The sequence below is a fragment of the Cyclopterus lumpus genome, chromosome 21 (assembly GCF_009769545.1).
Source record: "Cyclopterus lumpus isolate fCycLum1 chromosome 21, fCycLum1.pri, whole genome shotgun sequence".
NCBI lineage: Eukaryota > Metazoa > Chordata > Actinopteri > Perciformes > Cyclopteridae > Cyclopterus > Cyclopterus lumpus.
The window spans coordinates 22,226,324-22,253,598 of NC_046986.1; the positions used below are offsets into that span (position 1 = coordinate 22,226,324).

The 27,275-nt window shown below is 47.1% G+C and overlaps 1 protein-coding gene across 11 annotated transcripts in view; it reads left to right on the top strand.

Annotated features, from left to right (window-relative positions):
• lmo7a (LIM domain 7a) overlaps nt 1-27,275 on the top strand; it is a 46,724-nt gene that overhangs the window by 918 nt on the left and 18,531 nt on the right. For all 11 annotated transcript variants that reach the window (XR_004611773.1, XR_004611774.1, XM_034561126.1 and 8 more), the window contains exons 2-8: nt 4,262-4,332; nt 6,783-6,852; nt 12,491-12,597; nt 20,859-20,889; nt 22,448-22,561; nt 23,439-23,643; nt 24,329-24,578. Coding sequence is in view for 9 of the 11 variants with exons in the window: in XM_034561126.1 (XP_034417017.1) it covers nt 4,262-4,332; nt 6,783-6,852; nt 12,491-12,597; nt 20,859-20,889; nt 22,448-22,561; nt 23,439-23,643; nt 24,329-24,578 (848 nt within the window). In the remaining 2 variants the exon portion in view is untranslated. The remainder of the gene's footprint in view (nt 1-4,261; nt 4,333-6,782; nt 6,853-12,490; nt 12,598-20,858; nt 20,890-22,447; nt 22,562-23,438; nt 23,644-24,328; nt 24,579-27,275) is intronic.

Sequence of the window (27,275 nt, forward strand, 5' to 3'; positions counted from 1 at the left end):
GCTGCTTCCTCTTTTTTGGTAAGATTTTGCCTCGAACCTGCTCATCGGTGTCTTTAATATTTCCCAGGGTTTCTTTCCTCTTTAAGGTCACAGTTTAAAGCATGTGATAAAATCAGCAGAGCAATTAAAGAAACCCGTCTATGAGTGATCGTCTGGTCTCACACACCTTCTGTAAGAACAGATCCACCCAGAGTGATGACTCTTGGTCATATTATATTATAAAGCATGACTCATACATAGATAACACTTACATTGCTGCTCCATGTGTCAGTGATGAATCAGAAAGGGGAAAAGAAAGCAGTCACACTTTATGGCCTGTGTGCTTTTTATGATAAGTTCTGTAAAACATGTCATGCATATAGAGTAGAGGTTATTACAAGTTATTCATTTTCTATAGACATGCTACTTATTATGGTCATAACGTTTCTTCTTTCCTAGTACATGAAATTAAAATGCAAAACCGCTACCAACACCCCTCCACCCCCAAAGCAGCCCTTTAAAAACAAGTCCCATTTAAAATGTCAAATCATTTAAAGTTTCCACTCAACCGCCCACCAGACTTTCTTTCTTTCTTTCTTTTCTTTTTTCTTTTTTCTTTTTTTTTTACTAGCGGGTGAAATTATGTTTTCCCAATTCTCTTCCCAGCAGGGTGGCGCGGAGCCGCTGGAGGGGCTGCAACTAAACAAATATTGTTCTAATTTCACAGGGGGGGGGGGGATCTGAATTCTTCCGATGTGACATCAGTGTGTCTCTAGCGCTCGCACACTGGCCCATTGTGGCAGCTTACCTCGTGCGCCGCGGAGGGGGGGGGGGGGGGGGGGAGGCATGATCTCAGGCAGGGGGCAGGAGGATTAGAGGGGGTTGGAGGGGTTGAGCAGGAAGCAAGTTGAAAAGGTAAAAGGTGCAGGTCGGGTGTATTAACGGTGTAGGTATGAGAGGTTTTTTTTGGGGTGGGGGGGGGGGCAGCGTAATGGAAACACACAGAGACCACGTTCTGGCACAGTTGACCCTCTGAGACGGAGGTTTGTGGCTCTTGGATTGTGCCACTGAATGATTAACAAACTGCTCTGGCTTCACAGCACTTTAAACAGAGGCATGTGTGCGCGGCGAGGTTGGTGGGATTGTTATATAAAAAGTAGACTAAATGGTCTGGAGCCAGTCACATGGACACATTCCTGCATTAGCCGCTGCCATGGCTGTGAACGGAGCCGGCGCAGTGCGTCGCGTACCCACAAGCACAGGGCCCGGCAGGAATAATGTAGGGCCTTGTTAATTGAATAGGGGAGGCCGTGTGTAAGTGTTGACGAGCACAGAACAAGTGGCAGTGTTCGTGCAACAGGTCAGAAGATCATGCAGAGCACAAACCATCTAGATGTTATTATTAATATACATGTCCCGCTGCAATAATAATAATAATAATAATAATGCATTTAATTTATATAGCGCTTTTCATAATACTCAAAGACACTTCACATAATTAAAGCATCCTAAAAGCTAAAAATAAATAAATAAGAATAGCTAAAATACAGGTAAAACAAATAAATAGGGACTTTTGAGTCGCTCGGACCCTGATAAGAAAGAAAACAAAAACAAACAATCACACATTAAAAGCAGTTCTGAACAGGTGGGTTTTGATTTGCGATTTGAATGAGGAAAGATCAGTGCAGTCTCGGATGAGTTTGGGGAGAAATGGAGTCAGGCACGTCATGCCAGCTTTTCTTTTATCCACAGAGATCCATCCAGTAAGGTGTCACCCCAAATAGTTCGACTGGCTCTTTTTAATAGCAGTTGTTATTATTATTTTAGTTTGGGCTTCAATACAGCCCCAGATTTAGTTTAAGGCCCTGTAATAACCCACAGCCTATAATCTGTGTGAAATTTTTTATGTATTTTTTGCTGCTTCGAAAAGTGCCAGATTGAGTTCCTCACATCCTCTGGCACAAAGCAGCCAATCAGAGGTCCACGATGCTGTGGACGTCGGGTTCCTCGTCCCGCTGCTGTCCCGATGACGGCTCCTGCACTGGTGGACGGCTCTCAAATTCGGATCCCCTGAAATATTGGGCTGGTGTACCAGTTGCCCTCCGGCGACCCACACGCCTGTCCTCTCTAGAACAATTAGTGGATGGGGGTGCATCCGCGCTAACCCCTGAGTACTGATTTGCCTCCCTGCCCTGCATGAATAGACAATAGTTGTGGTCACGGACGCAGAGAAAATCCTCAATTCCTCTGATTGTGTGTGTTCTACCGAGACCTTACTCTTGGGTTCTTTGCAATATTAGTGACAATAATTAATTTCACGCACGCATCGGAGCACCTGAAGAGCCCAAATGGAATTCTGAAGGCCCGCATTCTTGAGGGGAGCGACGGCAAGCTGGGTTTAAAAAAAAAGAAAGGCTGGATCTAAGGGCAGTTAATACCCCTAATGATGACGATCGGAGGGAAGAAAACTGCTCCGTTACAGCCGGCTTAGTGGGTGGGGGATAATATCTTGATTAGCACATTCACTCGCTTTCTTTTCCCATCAAACACCACAAGTGTGTGTGTGTGTGTGTGTGTGTGTAGGAGGAGCAGGTGACTGGCTTGATCGCGTTGTGCAAATACACGAGCGGCTGCAGCCAATGCGTCAGAACATTAATAGTCTCTCATCGATTACTGCATGGTCTAGTTCCACTGGACTGATGGGTATTTGAGGCCATTTCAGGATATCCAGTGTGTGGTCTGAGGTGTAGCAGAAGAATGTATAGTAGTAATAGTATCCTCCAGTCAGTCTGTATTGCTCCGGTTTCTCCTCGCCGCCACCAGATGACAGCCTGTGTTTAGCTGTGCCTGTAATCGTCCCAGCTTTTGTCCCTTTCCCCTTCAAAGGGAAAAATGTCATCTCACCAAATTGTTTGTGAGACCCGTTGGACTTGTTTTGTGTGTGTGTGTGTTCGCGTGCTGTCGGTGCTGTCGGTGCTGTCGGGAATGTAAATTTAAGACTCAAAGTCAAACACATGGCAGTGTGTATAAGCTCAGTAAAATGTGTTTCACCTTTCATCAGTAGTTGTTGGGCTGGTTTGTTTGACTGGGATCATTGAGCATATTATCTCAGGAACTGGTTTCAGTGCAACGTGTTTGAAAGCCAGGCCGTGGGCCAAGTGATTAGTGTTTGGGTCGGATCCAGATCTCCAAAAAAAGATTCCACACATTGCAAAGCGTTTATGAGCCTCCTACAACGCAAAAATTGCATGCACCCATGCATACATGTCTCTGGCTTTTTATTGTTTTCATGCACATCCAGATTATTTAAAATGATGAATGTTTTTTTGACAGAATAAAATATAGAGGATCGTGCAGAATTGATAGAAGCTGACACTCTAATTGTGTTGTGTTGGATTAAGCAGCTCAGGTGCTGATTGATCAAGGCGTTGATGGTGGAAACATTCCAACTAAACACAACAGGAAGTTTGGGTTAAGGAGGGGCCATCAGCGTGAATTTGATAACCCATAACAAAGCTGCAGTGGCATTAAAACTATGTCATTATTGCCTTTTAAGGAAATGCGGTTTGCATGAAGGAAAAGCTACACTTAGCAGATGCTGAAAACAACGACGACAGTAGAGCACACAGAGCGTGTGTGTGTGTGTGTGTGTGTGTGCGTGCGTGTGTGTGTGTGTGTGTGTGTGTGTGTGTGTGTGTGTGTGTGTGTGTGTGTGTGTGTGTGTGTGTGTGTGTGTGTGTGTGTGTGTGTGTGTGTGTGTGTGTGTGTGTGTGTGTGTGTGTGTGTGTGTGTGTGTGTGTGTGTGTGTGGCTGGACGCCATGCGTGGTGCAGCGCCTGCTTAAGGACTCTTGGCGTTCCAGTGGTGGTTTGAGTTTAGGGGAAAGGCACGGGGCCACAGCACCGTGTTCCTGCAGAGCTCCAGATGCCCATTGCGCTCTTTCGGGATGGCCTGGCTCAGCGACACCTCTCCGGTTTACCGGCGACTTTCAGCGGCCAAATGAAGCCCAGGGGGGGGGGGGGGGGGGGGGGGGGGGGGGGGCGAGCCTCCCAAGAATACCTGAAGGGCTCAATTCTGTCCCAGAGACACTGAAGGAGCTCAAAGGAAATACCTCTCACTTCCTCTGCTACTGTTCTCAACATCCTACCTTTCTTCTCCAACGTCCCCACCCCATTCACACACAAACACTCACACACTAACCCCCGCCTCCTCTCCTCACCCCAACCCCTCTCGCTATTTCGCTCATTGTTTTTGTATCACTTTTTTTTTTTCTTTCTTTCCAGGCAGTAACCAAGAAGAAATTCGGGAGCGAGGACTTCCGATCAGCGCTGGAGAATGGAGTTCTGCTGTGCGAGTAAGTACCTTCCCAAGGCGCCTCTCTCTCTCTCTCTCATTCATTCATTACCGTGGAAGCCCTCTTGCTCTCCTCTAGGTTCTGCACTCCGGCGTAAGTGTTGCTGATCTTTCCCAGGCAGAGCAACCCCCCCCCCCTATCTGCTGGGTCGCTGTTTGTTTGTCATCCACATGAAGTGAGCCACACAGTGTTTCCAGACAGCACAATGGGGCTCGTATCGTGCGCTCTTTGGGTGCCTCCGGTGTCGGATCTGCCCTCTGGCGACTTGTTTGAGGATGGGGAGCGTGCTCTGTTTCAAGAGGAGTTTGTGTTTGACAGATGTTCCAGATTTGTCGAGTGCCATCACTTACTTTAATGAGGAGTGAGGGCAGAGAGTTCTGAGTTCTGTATCTTTGCCATAGTCTGTATATCAGAAGTGGACGTAGTCACCCGTTTTGGCCGTCACCATCTTGGATTTTTGCAACCAGTGAACAGAAGTCACCACATTTTGACTGCGGAGGAGTGATGTAGAGACGCCGTGTACGGCTCTGGCAGCGACCTGTCCATCACAGTAAGCCCGCCCTAAAGCATACCCTGCTTTATGGTCTATTCGACTCTGAATGGACCATCATTTACTAAATGATCATCATGCTGGATTGAAAAAAGACTTGAAACTAGAGATTGAGACCATAAACGCATGTTTACAATGTTTACTGAGGTAATACATCAATTGAGAAGTAGAGTCATTTTCTCATAGACGTCTATACAATCTGACTTCTTCTTGCAACCAGGAGTCGCCCCCTGATGGCCAGTAGAGAGAATGCAAGTTTAAGACACTTGAACCAGCATTGGCTTCACTATTCAGAACCGGAGGTTGCTGCCCGATCGACGCAGAATTGTCTTTTGCATCGATTCCCCGACTGCTCTTCAAAGACTTGTGGCTTCTCTCAGATCAGCAATGTGTTTGTTGTGTGTGTGTGTGCACGTGATAGGGTTAGCATCACGTCCCTTTTTCATACATAAGCGTGTGTGTGTGTGTGTGTGGGCCGGTGGACGGACACAGCGATGTGATTTGCACGCATCAGCGGGAAGCTGTAATTACCAGCGGCCCGTGCAGAATCTTTCTAAACCTCAATCAGCATCGTTTCGTAGGAGACGGCCCTCATTCTGCTGAGCCGGGCCTGACTCCACTGATTGTCTCGCTTTGGCTCAGCTGTCCGCGTTCCCTCAGTGCGAGGAAGAGGTGGGCCGAGATTAACATCGCTTTCACCTAGATGCTCGGCCTCCGGTCCCATTGTGTTGTGGTTATCACAGCTGCTCGGGGAGGAATGCTTAGTGCGGGTCGCACACATGATTACATCCCTCTTGGCTTACAGTGTGTGTTATCTGATGACACATCGCCGCTTTCTATTGTTTCACCGCTAAACGGCTAACTTCCAATCACATCCCTGTTGCATTCTTTCTCTGCATCTATTGTCGAGCCATACAACATACATCCCCTCCTGTGCTGAGAGAGCCGAAGACACACTTTGACGTGTGTTTTCTTTCAAAACAAGAGCAGAAAGATCTTTTCACTCTCCAATATGCAGATTGAGACATTAGATAAAAAGCTAATGCTGACATATGAAACATGTTGCATGGATTAAACCCCCCCCCAACAAATACAAAGTTGTTAATATTAGTTAACAATCCTGTTTGTGCATCTGTAACGACGAGGCGATCAATTGGCAACCGATCGGTTGTTTGAGCTGCTTTTGAAAAACCTTTGAGGGCTCCATCCTCTGAAATGGGGAAATGTGCTCCCGTTTCTTGACTTGTGTTATAGAAAATGTAATATGTTTATGTTTCGGGCTGATGATTGGACAAATTAAGACATTTGATGGCGCTGCCTTGAGTTCTAATTGTGACAAGGTATTTTTCATATTCTATAGATCAAGCGATGATCATGCCGATAATCAGCAGATTAATCTGAGTAAGTTTGGCTGCTAATTCATCTGCAATTTAACTTGTGGATGCAACCTGTAAAATATTTACATTGTGGCATTGGTTCTTTTACTTTAGTCAAATATTACATTTTTTAAAACTTTTTAATTCTTTTATTTGAGGGATTTAGTGCGTTTTTTTTGGTTTGATTTTACCTCTTGGACTTAAGAATCCCTTTCAAATTTTTTTCAATTACACCATCACCTATGGAAACCAGTAACACTTTTTCCGAGCTGGTCTGTGGTGATTTCTGGGTACGTTTCAGGAGCCGTGGACCCAGTGTGTTTACATCACGCTGCCGCACTGGCCATTTACTAAACCGCAGCCAGGTGGCCGCCATTAAACAAAGTCGTAAACACACAACACAGAGACTTTGCAACACGTTTTGTTCACTCCTTGTTGATTGGACCAGACCAGCCAATGGCCAAGTGCTTTCACTTCCCCTCTGCCTTCCCCTGATGTTCTCCCTCTCTTTCTTTTGCTCTCAGTCTGATCAACAAGATCACGCCTGGTGTCATCCGGAGGGTTAACCGGCTGCCCACACCTATCGCTGGACTGGTGAGTCTCTTCTTATTTGGCTTAAATGTGAAGCATAGGACGTTGCATGTATATTACATTTAAGTGGAGGCACTAGTGAAAAGGGTTGAATATTTAACTCCTAGATATCTCCATTAAACTGCCTTAACTAATGACTAACGTCTGCTACTGTTTAAATATGCCACGGAGGCATTATTTTAACAAATATGAGCTCATTTGCACATTTCTAGAACAGAACTCTAAAAAAGTTATTTTTCACCTTGTTGCCATATGTGAATTTACAGAAGGAATTTGAGATATCTCTTCGTATCGCACCATAAATAAGAAAACACTGCCAACAGCCATAAAAAAAAGTTTGGCCATGCTTCTAGGATTAAAAACCTTCAGAATATAGATATTGAAACTGGAAAGTTTGATGTATAGTGCTACTGAAGTGGAGATTTCTGGCTTTCTGGATCTTACAAATGCTGCACAGCAAATTAAAAATGTCTGACTTCCTGTTGGGTTTGTGGTATGGCTCCAAGAGGCTTTTTTCATAGTATGAACATGTTACATATGCCTCCCAAATTTCATAAATTTACGTGAAATTTAAAAGATGGGGCTTTTACTTTGAAAAACAGTTACATATAGGAGAATAGGGTAATAGATATCGCCATTAAACTTCCCCGATTGATTACTTACATTAGGACATCAATTATTTTTTCTGAAATGTTTTTTGCGTCTCCCCTCAAAGGATACACACATCCACATATACACACATAAACACATACACATACACAGCCACACATACACAGCCACACATACACACATACACACATAAACACATACACATACACAGCTACACGTACACACATAAACACATACACATACACAGCCACATATACACACATAAACACATACACAGCCACATATATACATACACATAAACATATACACACATAAACACATACACAGCCACACATACACACTTACACATACACATACACATAAACATATACACACATAAACACATACACAGCCACACATACACACTTACACGTACACACATACACATACACATCCACACATACACACATCCACATACACATACACGTATACACACATACAAGTACACGCATACACAGCCACACATACACATACACACATACAAGTACACACATACACAGCCACACATACACAATGCCATTTACACGTGCACATATCCTCTTCCCAGTGTCCTCCGTACCCGGCTTCGCCTCCTGTTGCTACTGTTGCACCCATCCACAAGCAGCCGTTGAGCCGACTGGCGACAGGTCTGAGGCTACTTGCTGCCAGCGAGAGAGAGAGAGAGAGAGAGAGAGAGAGAGAGAGAGAGAGAGAGAGAGAGAGAGAGAGAGAGAGAGAGAGAGAGAGAGAGAGAGAGAGAGAGAGAGAGAGAGAGAGAGAGAGAGAGAGAGAGAGAGAGAGAGAGAGAGAGAGAGAGAGAGAGAGAGAGAGAGAGAGAGAGAGAGAGAGAGAGAGGTGTTTGCCTCACTGACTTGTCGCTGCTCATATCCGTCCGCATTAATAAGTTGGGCAAATGTGGAGCTGCTTGAAGGGCTACAGACCGCATTAAAGCGCGCCCTAAATATGACGTCTGCCATGCTTGAGGCTGCGTTCAATCAAAGTCATTCCAGACAGAAACGTCTTTGTGCCGGGGAGGTTAATTAAGTCTTTGATTGAGTGACAGGAGGTCAGACGAGGGCAGAGCCCGGCTCACGTAACAACAATTGAGGCGGTGCTTCCAAACCTTTTCACCTCTTCTGAGACCCGGCGATGTCTTCAGAGGCAGCTCGTGGCACAGGCCTTTCGGGCCACAGTGGGATAAATGTTTTGGGAGTGTCTGCACACAAGTGCTCGGGAAGTAGAGGGTTGAGAACCCTACCTTAAACCCATCCCTCACAAAGCTCTCTCTTGTGGGAGTAATTGAGTCCAGCTGTCTGGAGGAATTACAGAGAGCCCCAAACTTCACCCAGCCAGTCTGAGTGCACGGCGCTGGGCTCAGGAACGCTCACCATGTTGGGCAAGACACTGACGAGCCTGCAGCAGAGGAAACAGACGCAGGCGTTCAAGCTCGATGTCAACACGGCGCTCGCGGTAACAAACACTGAGCCGTCGTTTCTGTGTTGTGACGTAAATCAAATTCACAGCCTGTTTGTTTTGGCCCGTTGGTAGCACAACTGGCTGAACACCTGCTGAGGTAACGAGGTACAGTGTCTCCTCCATCGGCAGCGGCGCTGTGGTATTTCCGAGGACTTGGACCAAAACCCCAAACCACCTGATCATAAATTCTCGTGCGAATGGGAAGGCTCCCGGTTGGCCCGCGGCGGCCAATTCCTGCCAACCACATGGAGAATAGAGGAGAGCTCTCCAAAAAACAAACATTACTCACTCTCTCTCTCTCTCTCTCTCTCTCTATCATCACCAGGAAACATCCCCAGTTATTAACTAACATTAGGACAATGATTTTCTGCTATTTTCTAGCCAATTGTCTCCACATGGTGAGGATTATTGCGTAGGGTTTGTCTTTATGTACACTGTCCATCGCCACTGTTAGAGAAGAGGAACGTGGAATGTTCTCGCACACTCTCTAAATGGCACGGGGAAGAGTAATGCGTTTGTAATGCAGACACAATATAACTTGAATTGGCTCTTTGTGTCCCACCATTATGGTCATAACTGTGGATTTAGTTTTGCTATCTGAAAGATTCAGCGCTCAAATACACATCCGGCTTCAGCTGGAGCAGAATAAAAATCCCACGGAGGGAAAAGTGGGAGGAAAGAAACCCAAAACGGAAATCTCTGGTTTTGCGGAATATTTTGCAACATTGGCTCCAGACCCGAGCCGATACCTTGGCTCCGCTTGTGTCCAGGGAAATGTTTCCCATGTTGGCACACTTCTCCTGCCCGTTGCTGAGCAGTGAGCAGCAAGCTCTGGGTTTGGGCCACGACCCCCTGGGGACCCGTGCCTCCCCCCTAACCCCCATCACGATCCCACTTTGACCGGTGCTGAAGCAGGAAGCTGATTTTTGTTGCGGTTGGGACGGCCAGCTACGTGAGCGGGGGCCCCAGATCTGAGGCCCACTGGGCTGAGTCCGGAGAGGGACGGAGTCAAAGCGGACTCCACCGGCCTCTGCCCATGTTAAGCACGCTGTAATTAGCATGTTGCTGGATGTTCCCGCGCACACCAATTCCCTGGTGAGGTGGCAGTGGGAGGAGATAAACAGACGGTTCCAATGACCCCCCAAGGGGGCCTCTAAATGTCTGTGTAATCATCCGAGCAATGACAGGCGTCCTGACCGTGTTCGGTCACTGTGTTTGTGTTGTATGGGTGAGTGTTATGTCTGGATCCGACTGCTGAGCGAACATCAGGGGGCGGGGGTCTTCTATGGGGTTTGTTTCCGAAGAGGCAACATTTCCAGTATTCCATCTCTTCTGGGTTTATTGTCACAGGACTTGGAAATGCGTAGCCTGATATTTTAACCATCGCTTTTGCTCTGCGATTGAAGCGCCGCCAAAGGGCCAGCGGAGGGTAATTGTAGAGCATGGACCTCTCGGACAAAGAATGCAGTAGAAGAAACGGAGCGACCGCAACGGGACCGGGGGGGTAGGGTGGGGGGTGGGGGGGATCCGAATGGGACACCTTGCGAGTCGAGTCTTTCCGTCTCTCGGTGCGAAAGTGCTCCAAATCCAAGGGGTTGCTCGGTTCTGCATGAGAGGATTAGGAGGCTGCTGGGTGGGTGCAGCATATTTAGCAGGATTATGTGCAGGCACAAGTCAGCATAACATTCCTTCAACATCATTATCTCTGCATGTGCTGTTGCTGGTTGCTAGGGTGGGCTTTTCAAGTGTGTTCATAATGCCCTTTGAGGTGGAATGACATTCATACCTCAGTGATATTAATGATCCTTTTGCATAGGCCTTGATTACATTGGATTATGTTGAGTCCTGGCTTCACAAGAGGAACACCAGGGCCTGGCAGCGGGACGGGCTCACTGGTCCTTAATGGCCTGCATTCTTTCAGAAAATAAAAGTTGTATCCAGAGCCAGACCAATAAATCATCCGGGCCAATATATCGGTCGCTATTAGCGTTTTATTACTGTCTCTCCATACGTGTCGGTCGATAAGTGACAAGAAATGGCTGTGCAGAAACACCAGCCACTATGTCTGTGTGTCGCAGTTGCATATGTTGTCCACCAGAGAGCACTGACAAGTGTATTGTACTGTAATCTGTAAATATTGAGGTCAGAGTTCTTTGTCCTTGGTATATGTGTAGATTATGTGAAAGAAATATAGAGTATTGGGAAGTATTCATAGTGTTATTGAGTGTTATAAACTTTAAAAAATAAATCAATGGCGCTAGCAGTCTAAAGATCCAAGTATGAGTGGGGCGTGACGGTACCTGCACTTGAATGCGGCGATGTGTACTTTGCTGTTTCCGAATGTACACGGCGTACGCATCCCACGACGAGGTCGTAAATTAGGTGTCACTGAAAAACGCGCACACGAACGATGTTGCCGGGACGCACGGTGGGAGAGATGAAGGTCGCCGCGTGCGACAAAACTCGACAGGTCGTCAGCAGTTACTCGACTACATTCTGCACCTATCTGGAAATATGCCGTTATCATGTGTAGCCAGGAGAAAGCCGAGAGAGAACATCTCTTCTGGGTTATAATGAATGAAGGGTGACCTCAGATTAGGGGTTGATCCTTGACCTGTAGGGCCCGGCAAAGTGCCGCTAAGGGACAAGCAAAGCTGTTAGCGAGGGATTCCTGCGCAGAGAGGTCAACACTGGCCCTAGCATTTGCTAATAAGTATGTTTGCCATTTAAATATAGAACTAGCTACCCCTTAATTATGCCAGCCCATGTTGGGGCCATGTGTCATTTCATGAAACCCTCTCAGTGGAAGTGCCGATTTACGAACAGGACACTTGGGATTAGAAGTGGAGAAGTCGTAACCCCCCCGCATGTGTATTTATAGAACAAAATGTCTTTTTGCCATTGTGCATCACGCTCCCACATCTATTGAAATCATGTGCACACGTATTTACGATTGTACACAATATAAAGTGATTGACACGGTGTGGGACACGCCCATGTCCTCCCATGTCCTCCCATGTCGGTTTCTATCAACAAAATACTCAACCGCCCGGCGGATTCCGCAGGTATTCTCGGGCGAAGGGTTTGGCGGGGAGGGGAGGTTTCAGGGTGTGAGGAGAAAGAGTGTGTGTGTGTGTGTGTGTGTGTGTGTGTTTTTTACACTTGCACGGCCGGTTGGGTGGGATTTGTGCAACGCTCTGATGTCATCCTTCCTGGTTTGAGGGTGTGTCCCCACCCTAACCCAGCCCACAGGTAGCTTTGCTGCTGTCAGTCAGTTCCTGTCACGAAGGCCCTCCCCTCCTCCTCTCCCCTCCCCTCCGGCATGTGCGTGAGTGTTTGTGTGTGTGTGTGTGTTCTGCACTGGGTCACTTCTTATTTGCCACACACATGCTCCTCCCCGTCCTGTCTCTGCTCTCTGGCGATGTGAACTTTGGAAGCAGTGAGTTTAGGCTGCGTCCCCTGCCAGAGAATTCTTGTGTGATTATTCTTCGCCTCCTGGAGGAGGACAACACTCATCCGCACTTTGTTCTCTTTCCAGGACAACCTCAACGTCTTCCTCAAAGCCTGCAGGAAGCTCGGACTAAAGGAAGCGCAGCTCTTTCACCCGGGAGATCTCCAGGACTTATCCACGAGAGTCACAGTCAAGTAAGTTCTGCTCCGAGGAGCTTTGTTAACATGCTAGAGACCCGTTCTTGCCATCCACAGAGTTGAGGTCCAACTCGTGGTTTTGACTCTTCCTTGATTGGACCGGCTTCTATTTGTATTTCTATGAACGTGCACAGAAAGTACAGACATGTAAGTTTCCCACATACGGCATCGATGTCTCCTCGTGTGAGGAAGAATTCAAGCTGCAGTCAAATTCTTGTGTTGAGCACCCGTTTGAGCACAGCTCTATTCAATATTCAATATTCATTTGGTTTTGTATAGCCCAGAATCACAAATTACAAATGTGCCTCAGAGTGCTTTTACAATCTGTACACATACGACATCCCTGTCCCAGGACCTCACATCGGATCAGGAAAAACTGAAACAACCCTTTCAGGGGGAAAATCAGGAGAGCAACAGAGGAGGATCCCTCTCCCCGGATGGACAGAAGCAGTAGATGTCATGTGTACAGATGAACAGCGTTAGAGAGTTACACATTCACATCAATTATTCATATAATAAGGGGTAGTAAGCAGAATAATGATGGAAAAAGGATAGTAACAACAGCAGCAGTAGATATAGTCTAATAACAATGACAACACTTCTATGAGTTTCCTTTAAAATACCATGGATGAGACCTCACAGGCTTGAAGAAGGAAGCCTGTGCTGTCCAGCATGGCTGGTGTTCTTTCCTTTTCATGGAAGTTAAAGGGGCATCGAGGAATGTTTTGTCCTGACAGTGTGAAGAGAAAGAAGCTCAGCCGGAGCAACAGCTAGCAACTCTGTTGATACTTCTTTGTTTTTCTGCTGTCATTTGCGTGCCGGTCGGATATGCCTGCGGTATGTCGCACAACCTGTTGAGTTGTTGTTGTTTTTTGACACAGGTGTGCCTCCAGGAGGGAGTGAGGTAAGGCAGCGCTCCATGCAAAGTACGTCCACAGAGACACTCACTCTGGGGAATGTGCTTGGTTCTAGTTCATACTGCGGGTTGTTTAAAGTAGATACGCGTGCAATAGCCAACACATCACTTCAGGTGTATGTTCCTGCCGTTAAGCTGTTCCCCTGTGATGTCGCCACAATGTGGTGGAACATTTTTTTCCCATGATCCACCCAAGTCATTCATCAGTAGCGCTGACAATGGTGTCGAAACCACGGCGACCATAAAACACACACACACACACAGGTACACTGGAGTATGAACTCTGAATAAACAAATCCGCCTTCCCTTTTTTTTATTTTACTTTTTATTTTATTTTTTTATCAAGACACACCCTCTCTTTCCCCACAGCAGATGACACTCTGCCCTAAGACACAGCAGTGTCATGAATACAGAGAATTATTGTAATACTTTTATGGACCTGTTGCGTTATCGCTCATTTCTCCTCTCGCGTAATCTTTCTTTCCCATGAGAGAGGCACTAAATGAGCTTTGTTTCAAAATCACGTTCACTAAGTGGGAAATTGTGTGTTCTGCGTGGAACCCGTCGACAGTCCCGGCCCACAGTCCCCGTTGGAACCGGGCGTACTCCGCTCTGTTGCAACCATGTCTGCCTGCGTGCACAGGGGTTTGGTGGGAAGGAGGTTCTATTTTTAGGCCCTGTGGGTCACTTTGACAAGCGCTTTTTATAGCACCCCCCCTTTTCCAGTACATTCATTCTCCCCTCCATGTGGTCCCGAGAGTGCACCTGGGTTAGTGTGCAAGTCTGACAATGATGGTGTCTTTTCTTCACTTTATGAGAGGAAGAAACATTCATGGTTTCCTCGTCGTTGCTGCTGTCGCTCCCTTCAAACAGTTCCAGGTTCCCTGTTTTCAGATGAACCCGCATCTGCTCCGACCGGCAGTCCCTTCTTCAACTTGATTTTCCACCTCCGTTCTGAACTGCTGCATCGTTTCATCGGGGCCCAATATGTAGAGGTATATTCGGTGGGCTCAATGTTGTCGTCCCGTCCCCCCCCCCCCCCCCCCCCCCCCCCCGCCACACTGCAGTATTTAGAGAGATGGCACACACAGAGTAACATGAGGAGGTGATCCCAAACATGGCTGTGGACCAGCACAACCAATGGTTTTAATTCACTGGCTTATCGGAGCCCGTAGGCGAGAGAGAGAGAGAGAGAGAGAGGTCTCTATCAGCTGTCTTTGGCCCTGGTGTGTGTCCAACCTCCACTCCCTTAAACCCAGTCTGACAGGTGCTTCGCTCAGCCTCCCTGTTCCCTGTTTCAGCAGCACTGAGGTTGTTACCCTGTTGCTGCTCGAGGTTTCCTCTTCCTAGCAAACATGAAGCAAGCAGCTTGTGTTCCTCCTCTTTTCTGTTGTGAACTTTTATTCATTTTTAATGTTTACATCTATTCCCCTTTTCTTGCATATCTCATAGAGAAAGTTATAGTTGCAGGCACAGTGTAAATAGTATTATATTAAATTATGAATTCATTCATTTCAATAGTAATTTATGAATAATAACAGACAAATTCTGATGTCTCAAATGTTTTGTTCTATTTTTACTGCTTGGGCTAAACCAGACACTTGGTTTTCTTTATTTTATTTGTACACATTTATTTAAAGACCAAACAAGTAATGGATTTATTGAGGAAGTAATAAAGAATCACAGTCCTAATCTTCAGTGCTACGCAACAAAAATGTATTTTAATACATTTTCACTAAAACTCACATTGACTCAGGTGAGTCTCACGCAATCTAGTTATGTAGCGTTGGCCGATATCTTACTTTTGGCGTGAAGCTTGAGTCAGAAATTAGATTAAATATGAAAGCAAGGTGTGCCGAGAACACAGTTTAATTCATACCGGGCCGCGTTGTCACGACAGCCATAAAAGATTATTGTATGTCCTTGCTGACCTTTGAGCCCTGCGGTTGCTGTATCACCAGCCTTACTGCCTCCTGGAGCACATGCTGCTCTAGTGCCTCGCGTTGTGCAACCTGCTGTCTGATAAAGACGTGTTTCAGCTACAAACACATTTAACATCAAAATATAATCTTATATATATATATATATATATATATATATAACGTGACAAACTGTTGTAATAGGGGAACAGACTGATAAGACGCTGTGCTGCTGGGGGACGTGTTCTGGCAGATGTCCTCACATCTTCCCACGCATCTCTAAACTATAACCAAGTGCTGAAAACACCCAGCGGGGTAATTGGGACCAGACCAGAATCAGACTCATCCCATATGATTCACCGGCTGCTTTAGACCAACTCTGTCCGTTCGTTTGACAGCTGGCATTGGAGGGCTTCAGGTGAGCCGTGGCGTCTGAGCGTGCTCCGTTTAACCTCAGACACTTTCAGACACTTAAGCTGCCATTTGGACATGTCAGCAGCATGGAGTCGAGGTTGGACCGGGGCCCTCAACTCTGAGTTAACCTCAAGGAAAAGGCTAAAACACACCGGGCGCACAAAAGGTCAGCTGATTGCCGTACGCGTGACCTCTGTGGATGTCTGAACACGTGCCGCTTGTCATAGAGATACTGCAGGATATCTGCCGTAGATGTTGGATATCACTGGTTATTTGCAGCCATTAGACACTGTGCTGCTGTACCTGTTGTTGCTGAGGGACTCTCATGCTTATTCAGCTCATTTCAGTGAGTGAGCTGCATGAACCTCATGTTGTCCTCATGCCTACTTTGTATCAGAGTAAGTTATAAGATGAAAATGCAGCATATCTGATCTCATACGACGTAGATGTTGCGAAACTCCTCGGACAATAAGTTGGAAAGTAACTAAGTACATTAGCTCAAGTCAGAGGTATTGGCGCTTTTGTATCTCCATGTCATGCTTTATACCTCCCAGCATCTAAGTGTGTATGCTTCATGATAACAATCTATTAATTGAGCTGAACCCACAACTATCACCTCAGTCTGCAGCTCCTCTCGCACCTTTCAGCTGTTTAACGGTCCGGATTACAACTTTACTGTTCCGCTCTCATGGTGTCGGTTTTGTCTGCAGCAGGAAGCTGTTTACAGTGCAAAAAGCTGTTAAAAACCCGCCTTAAACGACCTGCTCGGCACCAAACAGCAGGGAGACGCATTCATGGACTACCATGGACTACCATGGACTACGGCTACGAGGCCAGCGTTCGCTCCGTGACCTCCACCAACTGACAGAAAAAATCGCCCCGCTGAGAGGAGTCCAAAGTCTCACTCGTTGCCGGCGTTTGCTTATTATTTTGGCAAATTATTGACAAGATTTGACTGCTTTCTAAATTACATTACATGTCATTTAGCTGACGCTTTTATCCGAAGCGACTTACAATAAGTGCATTAAACCATGAGTCCAAACTCAGAACAACAAGAATCACGCAAGTAACAATTTCTTCAATAAAGTTAAACTCCAAAGTGCCATCAGTAAGAGACATTTAAGTGCTACTAAAGTGTTAAACTACAAAGTGCTATCAGTAAGAGACATTTAAGTGCTACCAAAGTGCTACTACGGCGCTACCTTCCCTATTCAAGGTATAGTCGAAAAAGATGCGAACCGGAAGAAAAGAAGAAAAAAATACACTGGATCGACTGGTCCATCAAAATAGTCCTTTGAAGAATATCAATGACCCTTTTCAAACAATAGATAAAGAGGAGGAGCTGCGCGGTGTGATTACACGACTCGGATTACGCAATGGCATCGTTGGCACTGGATCAAACCAAATGTTTGACCTACCTGAAGGAATGTGCCGTTTCCCAGACACATTTAGACTGACTGTTATCATAATTTACTCAATGCCGCACCTCGTGCCATGTGCACTGTTGATGTAGTTTAACGCTCCTTGTGACAAAGTCTGAATGTTTTTGTGTGCGTAATGCAAAAACAAAAGAGGGGGAAGAAGTGGCCCCCTTGTTAGCATTTGGGGTGTGGTTCACTGAGCTGGCACAGGACGTTCTGCTTTGGTGGTTTAGTATGTTGCACTGCCGTCACTTCTTGTGGCAGATTGTGAAAGCAAACAAGCGATGATGCTGAAAAGCCAATAAAGTCTGCAGATCACGGACACGGCCCTGGCTGTAAAAAAAAAAAAAAAAAAAGAACAGAAAAGGGCCCACACAAGGGTTATATCTGTGCTGCACAGAGCCTCACAGAGGCTGCAGTCTTCCCTGATGAGTACGCGGCACAATGATGCCAGACACCGTCTTCACCAGCGGCCCCTCTGCTGGAGCGCTCCCCATGAGCTTAGTCAGGACTACCCGGTGAGGGCGGCTGGGTGTGTCTTCAAAATCCAAAGTATTCAAGAGCGTGGGTGAAGGAGGTCACATGTGGCGTCGGTGAATGCTGCGGAGCGAGTGATCTCCATTGCAGAGGTATGCTTCTCGTCACGCACGCACACCCTAGTTTAGGGCTTCGGTGGCCGGGCCGGTTTGTCTTTCGGACGTTTTCGTCCTCCATCTTGTCGGTGGCTGTGCGCAGATGGAGACGCGTCCTGTGGTCTCAGCTCTTTTTTACTGTGTGGCTCATGTCATGAAGTCCAACAATCATTTAACGGGGGCTTACTATTCATCCGTTGCGTGTGTTTCTTTGGGTCTGGTTGGTTTGTGGTGGCAGAACGCACTCCTCAAACACTTCATGTAATTTAGTCGCCATACGACAAGAAAGAGGTGTAAAATATAGTAGAAGTATAAATAATAGAAGTTTGGGGCGACTATGGGTCAGTGGTTAGCATGCCCGTCTTTCAATCAAGAGGTTGGCAGTTCAATCCCCGCCCTAGTCGATGTGTCCTTGAGCAAGACACTTAACCCTGCATTGCTCCCCGTAGCTGTGTCTACGGTGTATAATGTAAAGTGTCTTTGAGTATCTTGAAAAGCACTATATAAATTAAATGGATTATTATTATTATTATTAAGTTAGACACCTGTTTTCTAGTTATTATATATATATATGCGTTGGTTAGTCTCTTAATAACTGATGCATCTGAAACTTGTGCATCTAATGTTGATTGTTGTTGTTGCTGTCGCCGTGTGGTTGTTTAGCATACGGCGAACAAGTAATGGTGTCTTGTGCCGTGGCTCCTCCTCCGGGGGTTAGAAGAAGAAGGACGTCTGTCACCCTTTGACCTCGGCGAGAGAGCGCTGAAGTGAAAGTGTGTGTGAGTGTGTGCGGAGGGTGAGGCTCCGGGCTGGTCGTCGTGTAAGTAGAGGCTCTCCTGTCAGAGCTCTGTCATCGCTGTAGAGCAGTTATAATCTATAACATATTGGCTGATGGGAGTCAGCTGGAACCCATTTTTGTCCCGCCACTGAAATGTTATATCTTATATTTTAGGAAAAAACACTAAATATAGTACAATGAGAAACTTCTGTATCTCAGAAATTGCAACGCGCACATTCAAGTATTCTGGAACTCATAATAACAATAAAATCATATGGGAGACATTGTCTAATTTTTTTCTTTGACTCTTGATAAAAGCGCGATTTTTCATGTGATCTAAAAATGGCAATGTTGTACTGACAGATACTTGCCCAAAGTGTGTCCACACCAGATGTCAAGACATTACACCAATCAGAACAAATGCTGTGGCACTTTTCCTTCTCATACTTGAGTCTTTGGGCGCAAAATGGGACCCAGACGTGTCCTGTTTTACATCCTTTTTTTTAACCTGGAACAAAACAGACACATTTAAAAAGAACATCTGACATCTTCACATTAAAGACCAAAAAAAGCTGACAGTAAAAATACTCCCTGCCTGTGCTCTCTGCTAACAACGTATGTGTTTCACACTCGGATGACGCTCTGTCGATGACTGCGCTCAATCATATGAGCGCTCAGCTGACGGCAACAGTCCCGAGGCTCCTCTGGAGGCCTGGAAATAGCCCGTTATATACTTCTTCTGTTCAGCTATCACCACTCGCCATAAATAAGCCTTACGAGAAGCAATGTGGTGGTAGTTTTGGCGTACAGCTCTTTTTTATTTTCTGGAACTGGCCAGCACCGCTATAATCTTAGGCTTTGTGACTGTTCCAAGCCACACAAGAGAGGGCTTTTTTTTTTCTTCTTCCTCTTTTTTTCCCTCCCCTCCCACTTTTTTATTGGGCCTATAAATTTGCAGTACGCCAAATTGGTAAGCGTCCATTTCAGTCTCCGCCGTTGGCCAATTAGCATTAGCACCCCTGACGGTGAGAAAGTTGATCTGCTCCCCTTCCCACTGCTTTTATCTCTACCGGCCTGTTGTATTTTATTATATAACAATCTGACATGGAACTTGTCAGCTAAATGTGGGGGAGTGAAAAATACTTTAGTGGGAATATAAAGTTACAGGACAGTATGTGCAAATACCTCAAACCTGTACTTAAGTACTGTACTGAGGACTCTATTAGGCAATCAGTACCCTGATTGAAAGAATGTACTCAATTATACGTCCTCGCTTTGTTCCCTCCGCCTGAACCTGGTCTTTAACTGACATGTCATCACAGGCGTCGACGCCACGCATGCATCGCATTCTGAGCAGGTGCATTGGTCCCACTGCATGCTGGGAAAACCCAAGTGCTCATGGGAGGAGAGAGGCACGCGTGACTATTGTGTTACCGCGTGAAACGGGGGATGTGTAGCTCCCCCTGTCACCGTGAGCGGTTTACTGACCCCTCCAAATAGACTCTACGGTCACCTTTGGCGACAGGTACACAATGTGCACGAGGAGAGAGAAAGGGGGACGCATCGGGCTGTGAGTGTTGTTTGGTTTCACAGGAGCAAGAATGAGCCGAGAGTGATTTACCGACTCGTCGGGTCGACTGTCAAAGCCCAGAAATGCGAGTGAAATGCCGTCTGAGCTGGGTAGCATGCGAGAGGCTCCAACAGTGGTGGTATTCAGAAGTGAAGTCGACAGTTATTAGTTGTATCGTTGTGTGAAATCAGAAACAAAAAACCCCTTTGTGCCCCGAAGCTTTAACTAGGTGTTTTTACAGCCGCGTGATTAGTGTAAAAATAGACACACACATGCACATGTAAAACACTTTATGGCTCACAATGATCCTTTTTTCCCAGAAATGTTTCTCTCTCGGCCTCTGTGTTGTTGTTGTTGTTGTTGTTGTTGTTGTTGTTGTTGTTGTTGTTGTGAGTGAATGAAGGCCTGGCAGTAGGTCTGGATTGTGCTCTCACTTTCCAGCCCTTTCACCGTCCAACACAGAGACCCAACAAACATGAACTCTGTTCTTTTATTATCACTTTCTCTCTCGCTCTCTCTCTCTCTCTCTCTCTCTCACTCTCTCACACAACACAAACACACACACATACACACTCACTCACCTCTGTTTTCTGCCCTTTCTCTCGCAGGCATCAAGAGACTGACAGGAGGCTGAAAAATGTGAGTAGAAAAGATTAAGCTTTTTTTATTTTATTATTATTCTATTAAATAAGAAAAGATAATTTAGCTTCAGTCCTGTTCAGATTTCACTGAGGAATAGAATCCCATTCAAGGGGAACTCTTCAAAGTCTTTTTACAGGTGTTAGTGAGTACTACCTCCACGTGTATGTAGAAAGCCTTCTGTGGCTCCAGAGAGAGCTGTGCCGACTCGAGTGATGTCACTGGGGTCGGTTGCGGCTATAAGTAAGAAAAAATATATCTATATATTCTGGAGTTGTGGAGTTTAAAAGTGAGTTTACTTGATCTCTGTAGCTCCTCATCTGTACTTGGGCCTAGCAGCTGTAGGCTATATGCATTGTGGGTAATGTAGGAGTCAGGTTTTGAGAAGGAATACGAATGTGTGGAATAAGAAATAGTATTCTTTTTAATTTGATACCTTAATAGTCCCTTAAACATGTTGTGCCAAATGTAGCTTTATTGCTTACACTCACTTTTTCGGGGGGCTTTGTAACAGGAAATGAGAGGAGAGATGGGGGATGAACAAAGATCAAATGCAAACAGACACTAAACTAATCCCAGACTTAATTTGAGATTTTAATCTTGTGAATGGGCTAAAAACCCTATACATTGCAAGTCTCCTTCAAAGAATCAATCAAAGGCATAATAATATAAAATATAAATGTCTTTATTCTACATGGTAAAATGTATAAAAGATGACCATGGCATTGCGACTGACACTGGTTTTTATCCGGCAAATTTGAGATATATTTCATGGTCTTGTTTGTACCTTTTAAAATATATTAAAGTACAATATATAGATTAGATTAGAAAACTTTATTAATCCCCAGTGGGGAAACTCATTTGTCACCAAACATTCATACAGACAACAATAGACACAGTCCACAGAGCACGTAACACACTACAAAACAAACAAAACCAGAAGATACCCCATAAAACATGACTATCAGAAAGATGCTAAGTCTAAATCTAAAAACACCTAAAGGTGTTCATTAAAAAATCGAACTGCTGCCGGAAAACAAAGGACCTTCTGAGTCGTTACAAGTGTTTAATCTGCCCCTTTTTGATGGAATATTCCTCCCATGGATGTTATTTCTTGTCATACTTTGTGCATGTGCAAGCCAGAGCGTAGTATCTCTCACCGCAGCTTCATGGCGTCGGATCAAACCCACACTATATTTACCGCATGTGGCCACGCGACACAAAACCAAAGAGCCGACGCGGCAGTTTTGAAGCGCATGGCGTAAAAACGGAACCAGCAAAGCGTTGCACTGTGGCGATCACCGTCTGCTTCAGTGCAGCACATTTACCTGCCCGGCCCGGCACACAAACAGATACAGAGTATTCTGGATGAGCCTGGAAAACAAGGGCAGCGATATCACCTGGTGTCAGTGCGGCTAACCAACACAACAATCACCTGCACAGAGCATTCGTGGCCTGGGGGTGGTAAAGAGGGAGCTATAATCTGATGTACTCTGTCCGGTAACGCTGGTTGAGTTTCCACCTTTGTGTAAGAAGCTGTTTGTTTTCTTCCCTCCAGGTGCTGATCACCATCTACTGGCTTGGTAGAAGAGCTCAGTGTGACCGTTTCTATGATGGACCCTTCCTGAATCTGAAGGCGTTCGAGGGCTTACTGGGCACAGCACTATACAAGGTAAAACAGTGGATAATCATCGAAGCGCACCTTGAGCTGTCTTATCCAGCTTAATTTTCTCACAGAAACCACATCAATCGCGAAGGAGATCCTCTTTTACATCCACTGCCCAGTCCACGTCTGTAACCTCCCCCAGTATGTACACTATGTGTGGAGGAAGGGCCGAGGGGCCTCTCAAGCCAAAGCTACCTTAAGTCATAAATGACCCGATGCTTTGACTCTGCTATTTCAAATCTTGTTTACAGCACGGTCGCACAGCCGGCTCGTATTTGCAGGTGGAAATTGTTGCTTCTTCCCCCCCCTGCTCATTCCAGTGTTGAATTTGGCACTTAGCTCCCACGTAGATTTACAGGCGATGCTGCGCATGTCCCCTATAATTTTAACTGACTGCAGGGGTTTTCAGTAATAGCAGTCGGTTAGCGCGGCGTATGTACGTTGAGCTATGATAATCCGAGTTCAGTGGTGTGGCATTAGGCCGGGTTTAGTTTGTGGACTTGTGTTGTCTGGTAGGATTCGGTGGATTACAGATCTGGACAAACCTTTTCAAGTTTTGGCTTGTTCGTCGGCGTGCTGGTTAAAGTTGCTCCGGAGCTTGCTTTTGTGTTCAAGAGCCATCCAAAGTGTCCTCAGGCAGTAAACACACGGTGCACGGCACTGTTTGTTTTGACGGAGATGGCGAATGCATCGTCTCTTGTGGAGAACGCAGCAGCGTTTCCAGTCACAGAACGAGAGGCCGGACAGGGCCGACCTCACCCTCTACCTGGGAGACCTCGAACGCACCACACACACTGCTGAGCTATATGTTGTAATTGGCAGCCCATTGTCTAACTGTCTGTGTGTGTGTGTGTGTGTGCGTGTGTGTGTGTGTCTGTGAAAGGCTCTGCAGGAATCGTCCGGTCAGAAAGGCGGCAACGTCAGAGACAGCGGTTTTGGAGACAGCTGGTGCTCAGAGCGAGAGGAGCTCTTCCAACTGAGAGAGGGAGGAGGAGGAGGAGGAGGAGGACACAGGAGAGACGACTCCCTGGACAGCTTGGACTCTTTGAGCATCTCCTCTGACTCCACTCTTAAAGGCAGCAGCGAGGGTAAGAGACGTCTTGTGCATCTCTACAGAAACAACTAGAATCAGAATCTTCTGTTCTTCACCTCTTCTTTTTTGGACTTTATGGCTTTTAAGAGGTCGCTATCTAGCTGTAGATTGTCTTTTAAGTGTTAAGACTTTCTCAAATTTCCTCTCTGGTCTTTCCAGAACTTCAAATATTTGCGAACTGGAAAACTATGCTGCGTTGGAGCCAGAAAGTTGCCTCCCATTAGTGAAAACAAACACCTATTGCCATCTAGTGGTGTGCTCGTGAAAGTGAACGTTTTCAGTGAACAAGCGGAGATGTATAACATATCGACGCCAAAAGTCCGTCTTCACTCTTGTTTCGTAACAAAAGTGTTGCTTTGAGAGGTTGAAGTAGTGGTCAGAGTGGTTGTCTGCCCCCCATGCTGCAGGACAGGGAAGTGAGACATTCCACAGCGGCTTGTAAATGAAGAGGCCTCCGGTCCCCACCCTGCACCCCTCTGTTCCTCCTTTAGAGTCCAGCCAGAACACACAACACGATCCCTCCTCACGCTTTTCTTTTCTCTCACCTCATTTGTCCTTTTTAGCTCCTTCCTTACTTCTCATCGTCTCCTTCCTTTCTTCTCCCACTTTCTTCTTTTATTTCATTATTTTCTTCCTTTTTTTTTACACCTCTTTGTCCCCCCCCCCTGTTTCTTGCCCAGGTTTTTGCAGCGACGCAGAGGCTGACTCCGTCTTCAGGATGACCGAAAACAAGAGCGGTCTCAGTTACCGCCGGTCAGTGACCCTCACGCCCAAGCCCACCTCCCAGTTTAACCAGTTCCTGCCCACCAAAGACAAATCCACGGCCTACGTGCCCGCGCCGCTGCGGAAGAAACGGGCCGAGCGCAATGAGGACAGCCGGCGCAGCTGGGCCAACCTCACGTACGCGGAGGACCAAGCCACGCTCACCAGGTACTGTGACACACGACGGGGAACTCTTTGATTGCGTTTGAAGGTGCAAGGTCTTCTTCTTATAAACAAAGTAACACCAATTGTTCGCGCCCAAAGTTCTGTGCTCCAAAGTTGACCCTGTCTCCTCTCCCATCATGTCGGTGATTGCGGTGCTGTTGTGTTGACTGGTCGTTGGTTGGACGTTGGTTGTGTACCGGTGTTGTCTTTCATTTTCCTGTGGTACGGCAACTTCAGCGAAACGAGGCTTTCCTCCGACCGCTGCGGCAGCGTCCCGGCGTCCCCGAGCGCCTCGCCCCATCTGCAGTGGGCCTACGAGAGCGGCAGCGACTCGGACGCAGACCGCCCGGACCCGGACCTCGTCCTGGACGACCTTGCCAGCAGACGCTTCCACAGCCCCTCCCCGGCTCCTCCCGCCAACTTCGCCGTGCCCGCCAGTTCCCTGGCAGCGGGAAAGGCGTCGGGGGTCAGCCCCTGGACTCCGGTCACTATGACTCCCAATGTTGCCCCTCAGCAGAGTTTGACCTGCCTCAGGTCAGAGAACCTGCAAGCGACCGTGTGCCTTTGGTGTGCCTGCCTGATGAGAGCGAACTACAGCGCTTCTCTTACCTTCAGTTTGCATGGTTGATCGTAACCATGAGCAACGCCTTTGGTTGCAGTGTGCTGCCTCTAACAGAGCTCTGTGCTCGCCTGAAAGTTGGTTTCTGTTTGACTTGTTTTGAGATTTCTTTTTTTTTTTGCGGCAGCACGTCCTTTTTTCTTCTTTTTTTTGCGCCTCCTGAATTTGATGAGCTTGGAGGAGTGATTTGGCGACATGAACTCCTCAAATCAATTGTTTGCCTCTTTTTACAGCTTGGTCTTTGAGCTTGCGTTTGGTTTGCTAATCCTCGCGCCATCTCGTTTGAGGTTGTTTTTGCAACTCTTTGCGTGACTGGCGTGCTGTGCGGCTGCCGAAAACCGTCTTGTTGACACGTGTGATTGGCCGTCTCTCTTGAGCAGCAGCAGCGGCGTCAACAGCCGGGGAGTGCGGCCCCCCCAGCAGGGCTCCGTGCGGGTGGACCACAGCCTGTTCAGGGAGATTTACGACGACTCTGAGGACGAGGACGACGACGTGGGCTACGCTGACCCCGTCCAGGATGACCTCTACTCACGCAAGTTGGGCGTCACACCCCAGCCCGTGGCCAAAGTGTCCTATGACAAGTTCTTGCCAAAGTTCTGGACGCCCGAAGAAGATACACACATACAGAAGATCAAACTGGGCTCTCAGAAGAGACCCTGGTACAAGAAGATGCAAGGCTTCAGGTGTGTGAGCAATGCAATCAAGCATGTATGTATGTATATATATATATACATACATACTTTATTATATTTGAAAGAGTAGCATTACGGATAAAATGCATTCCCTTCTTCGTGCGAAATCTATTTTTTCTTTTCTTCCAGACACAGTTATTGCATGCCAATATAACCTTTTTTAGATTTTGTCATTCACTGCATTTTCTGTACAGATTCCTCCCACTTACTTTTCCTTCCTCCTCTCCTCTCCTGCCATTGCCTCCCGTCCCCCTCCCCTTTCCTTCCCTTTTACCCTCTCTCTGCTCCTGTCCCCTTCTCTCTTCGTCCCACCCCGCCGTCCTCGGCTGTAGCTATAAGAAGTCGGGCTCTTCGTCGGACGATTCCGACTGTGACGTCAGCCCCTGGCTCTCCTCCGCCCGCTCCCTCTCCGGCCCCTCTCCCCCTCACACCCGCACGCACGAGGCCTCGGCTCACGCCAGCCTCGTGGTGGGGAAAAGGTCCATACAGCTGCATGATTGTGACAGTGACGGGATGTTCTTAGGACGTCACGATTTCATAGGAGGAATATGACCGGCTCCAGTTGATGCTGATGAGCGGCTTTCTAATATTACTAATGATAATATATACTGTCTGGAGGTTGCCCTAACACGCTTTATAGAGCAGCTGGCTTGCACTGACCTTTGTAGAAAATAGGCTGTAACTCAGCATTATGCAATTTTCATTGCAGTCTATTCCAGTGATAGCAGCTAGCATCGCAGCATCTCTTCCTCCTTTTCTTGCTCTTTGCTCCAGTTCACATGCATGCACTCATCACCTCTCTGTCCTTCTGTTTCCTTCTGCCCACCCCTGCAGTCCTCACATTCAAGCACACACTCTCCCGCAGCGCCCCGAGATACAACTCCCCTTGTTAGTGACCCCCCCTCTGACGTTTGCCCCAGTGGACCCAGCCTCGGGTCCCAGACTGGTCAAATGTGAGCGGTGGCCCCTCCTGGGGCGCCAGGACCCCCGCGAGCCCCCGGACCCCTTCGATTACGAGAGCGTTGTCCCCGACCTGGAGAACGACGACATGTTCACCAGGCGAACCCTGGCCTTCCAGTCCAACACGGACCTGTTCATGATGAAGACCCCGCTGTCGGCCCACCGCCGTCCCTACTCGTCCGAGCCGCAGCTCAACATCGTCACCCAGGGGCACGACGCCGACGGCGATGAGATCCACTACCCCGATATCGAGCAGGACGACGTGGTCTATCGCAAGGAGAAAGCCCAGCAGGCTCAGCAACAGCGGCCTCTCTCGGGAGCACCAGACAACTACGCCCCCATGGCCATCCCGGAGCCGTGGGATCTGCCTCCCGATCTCAGGGCCAGACTCCTGTGCCCCCCGTGTCCCCTGACCCACGAGGCCGCAGC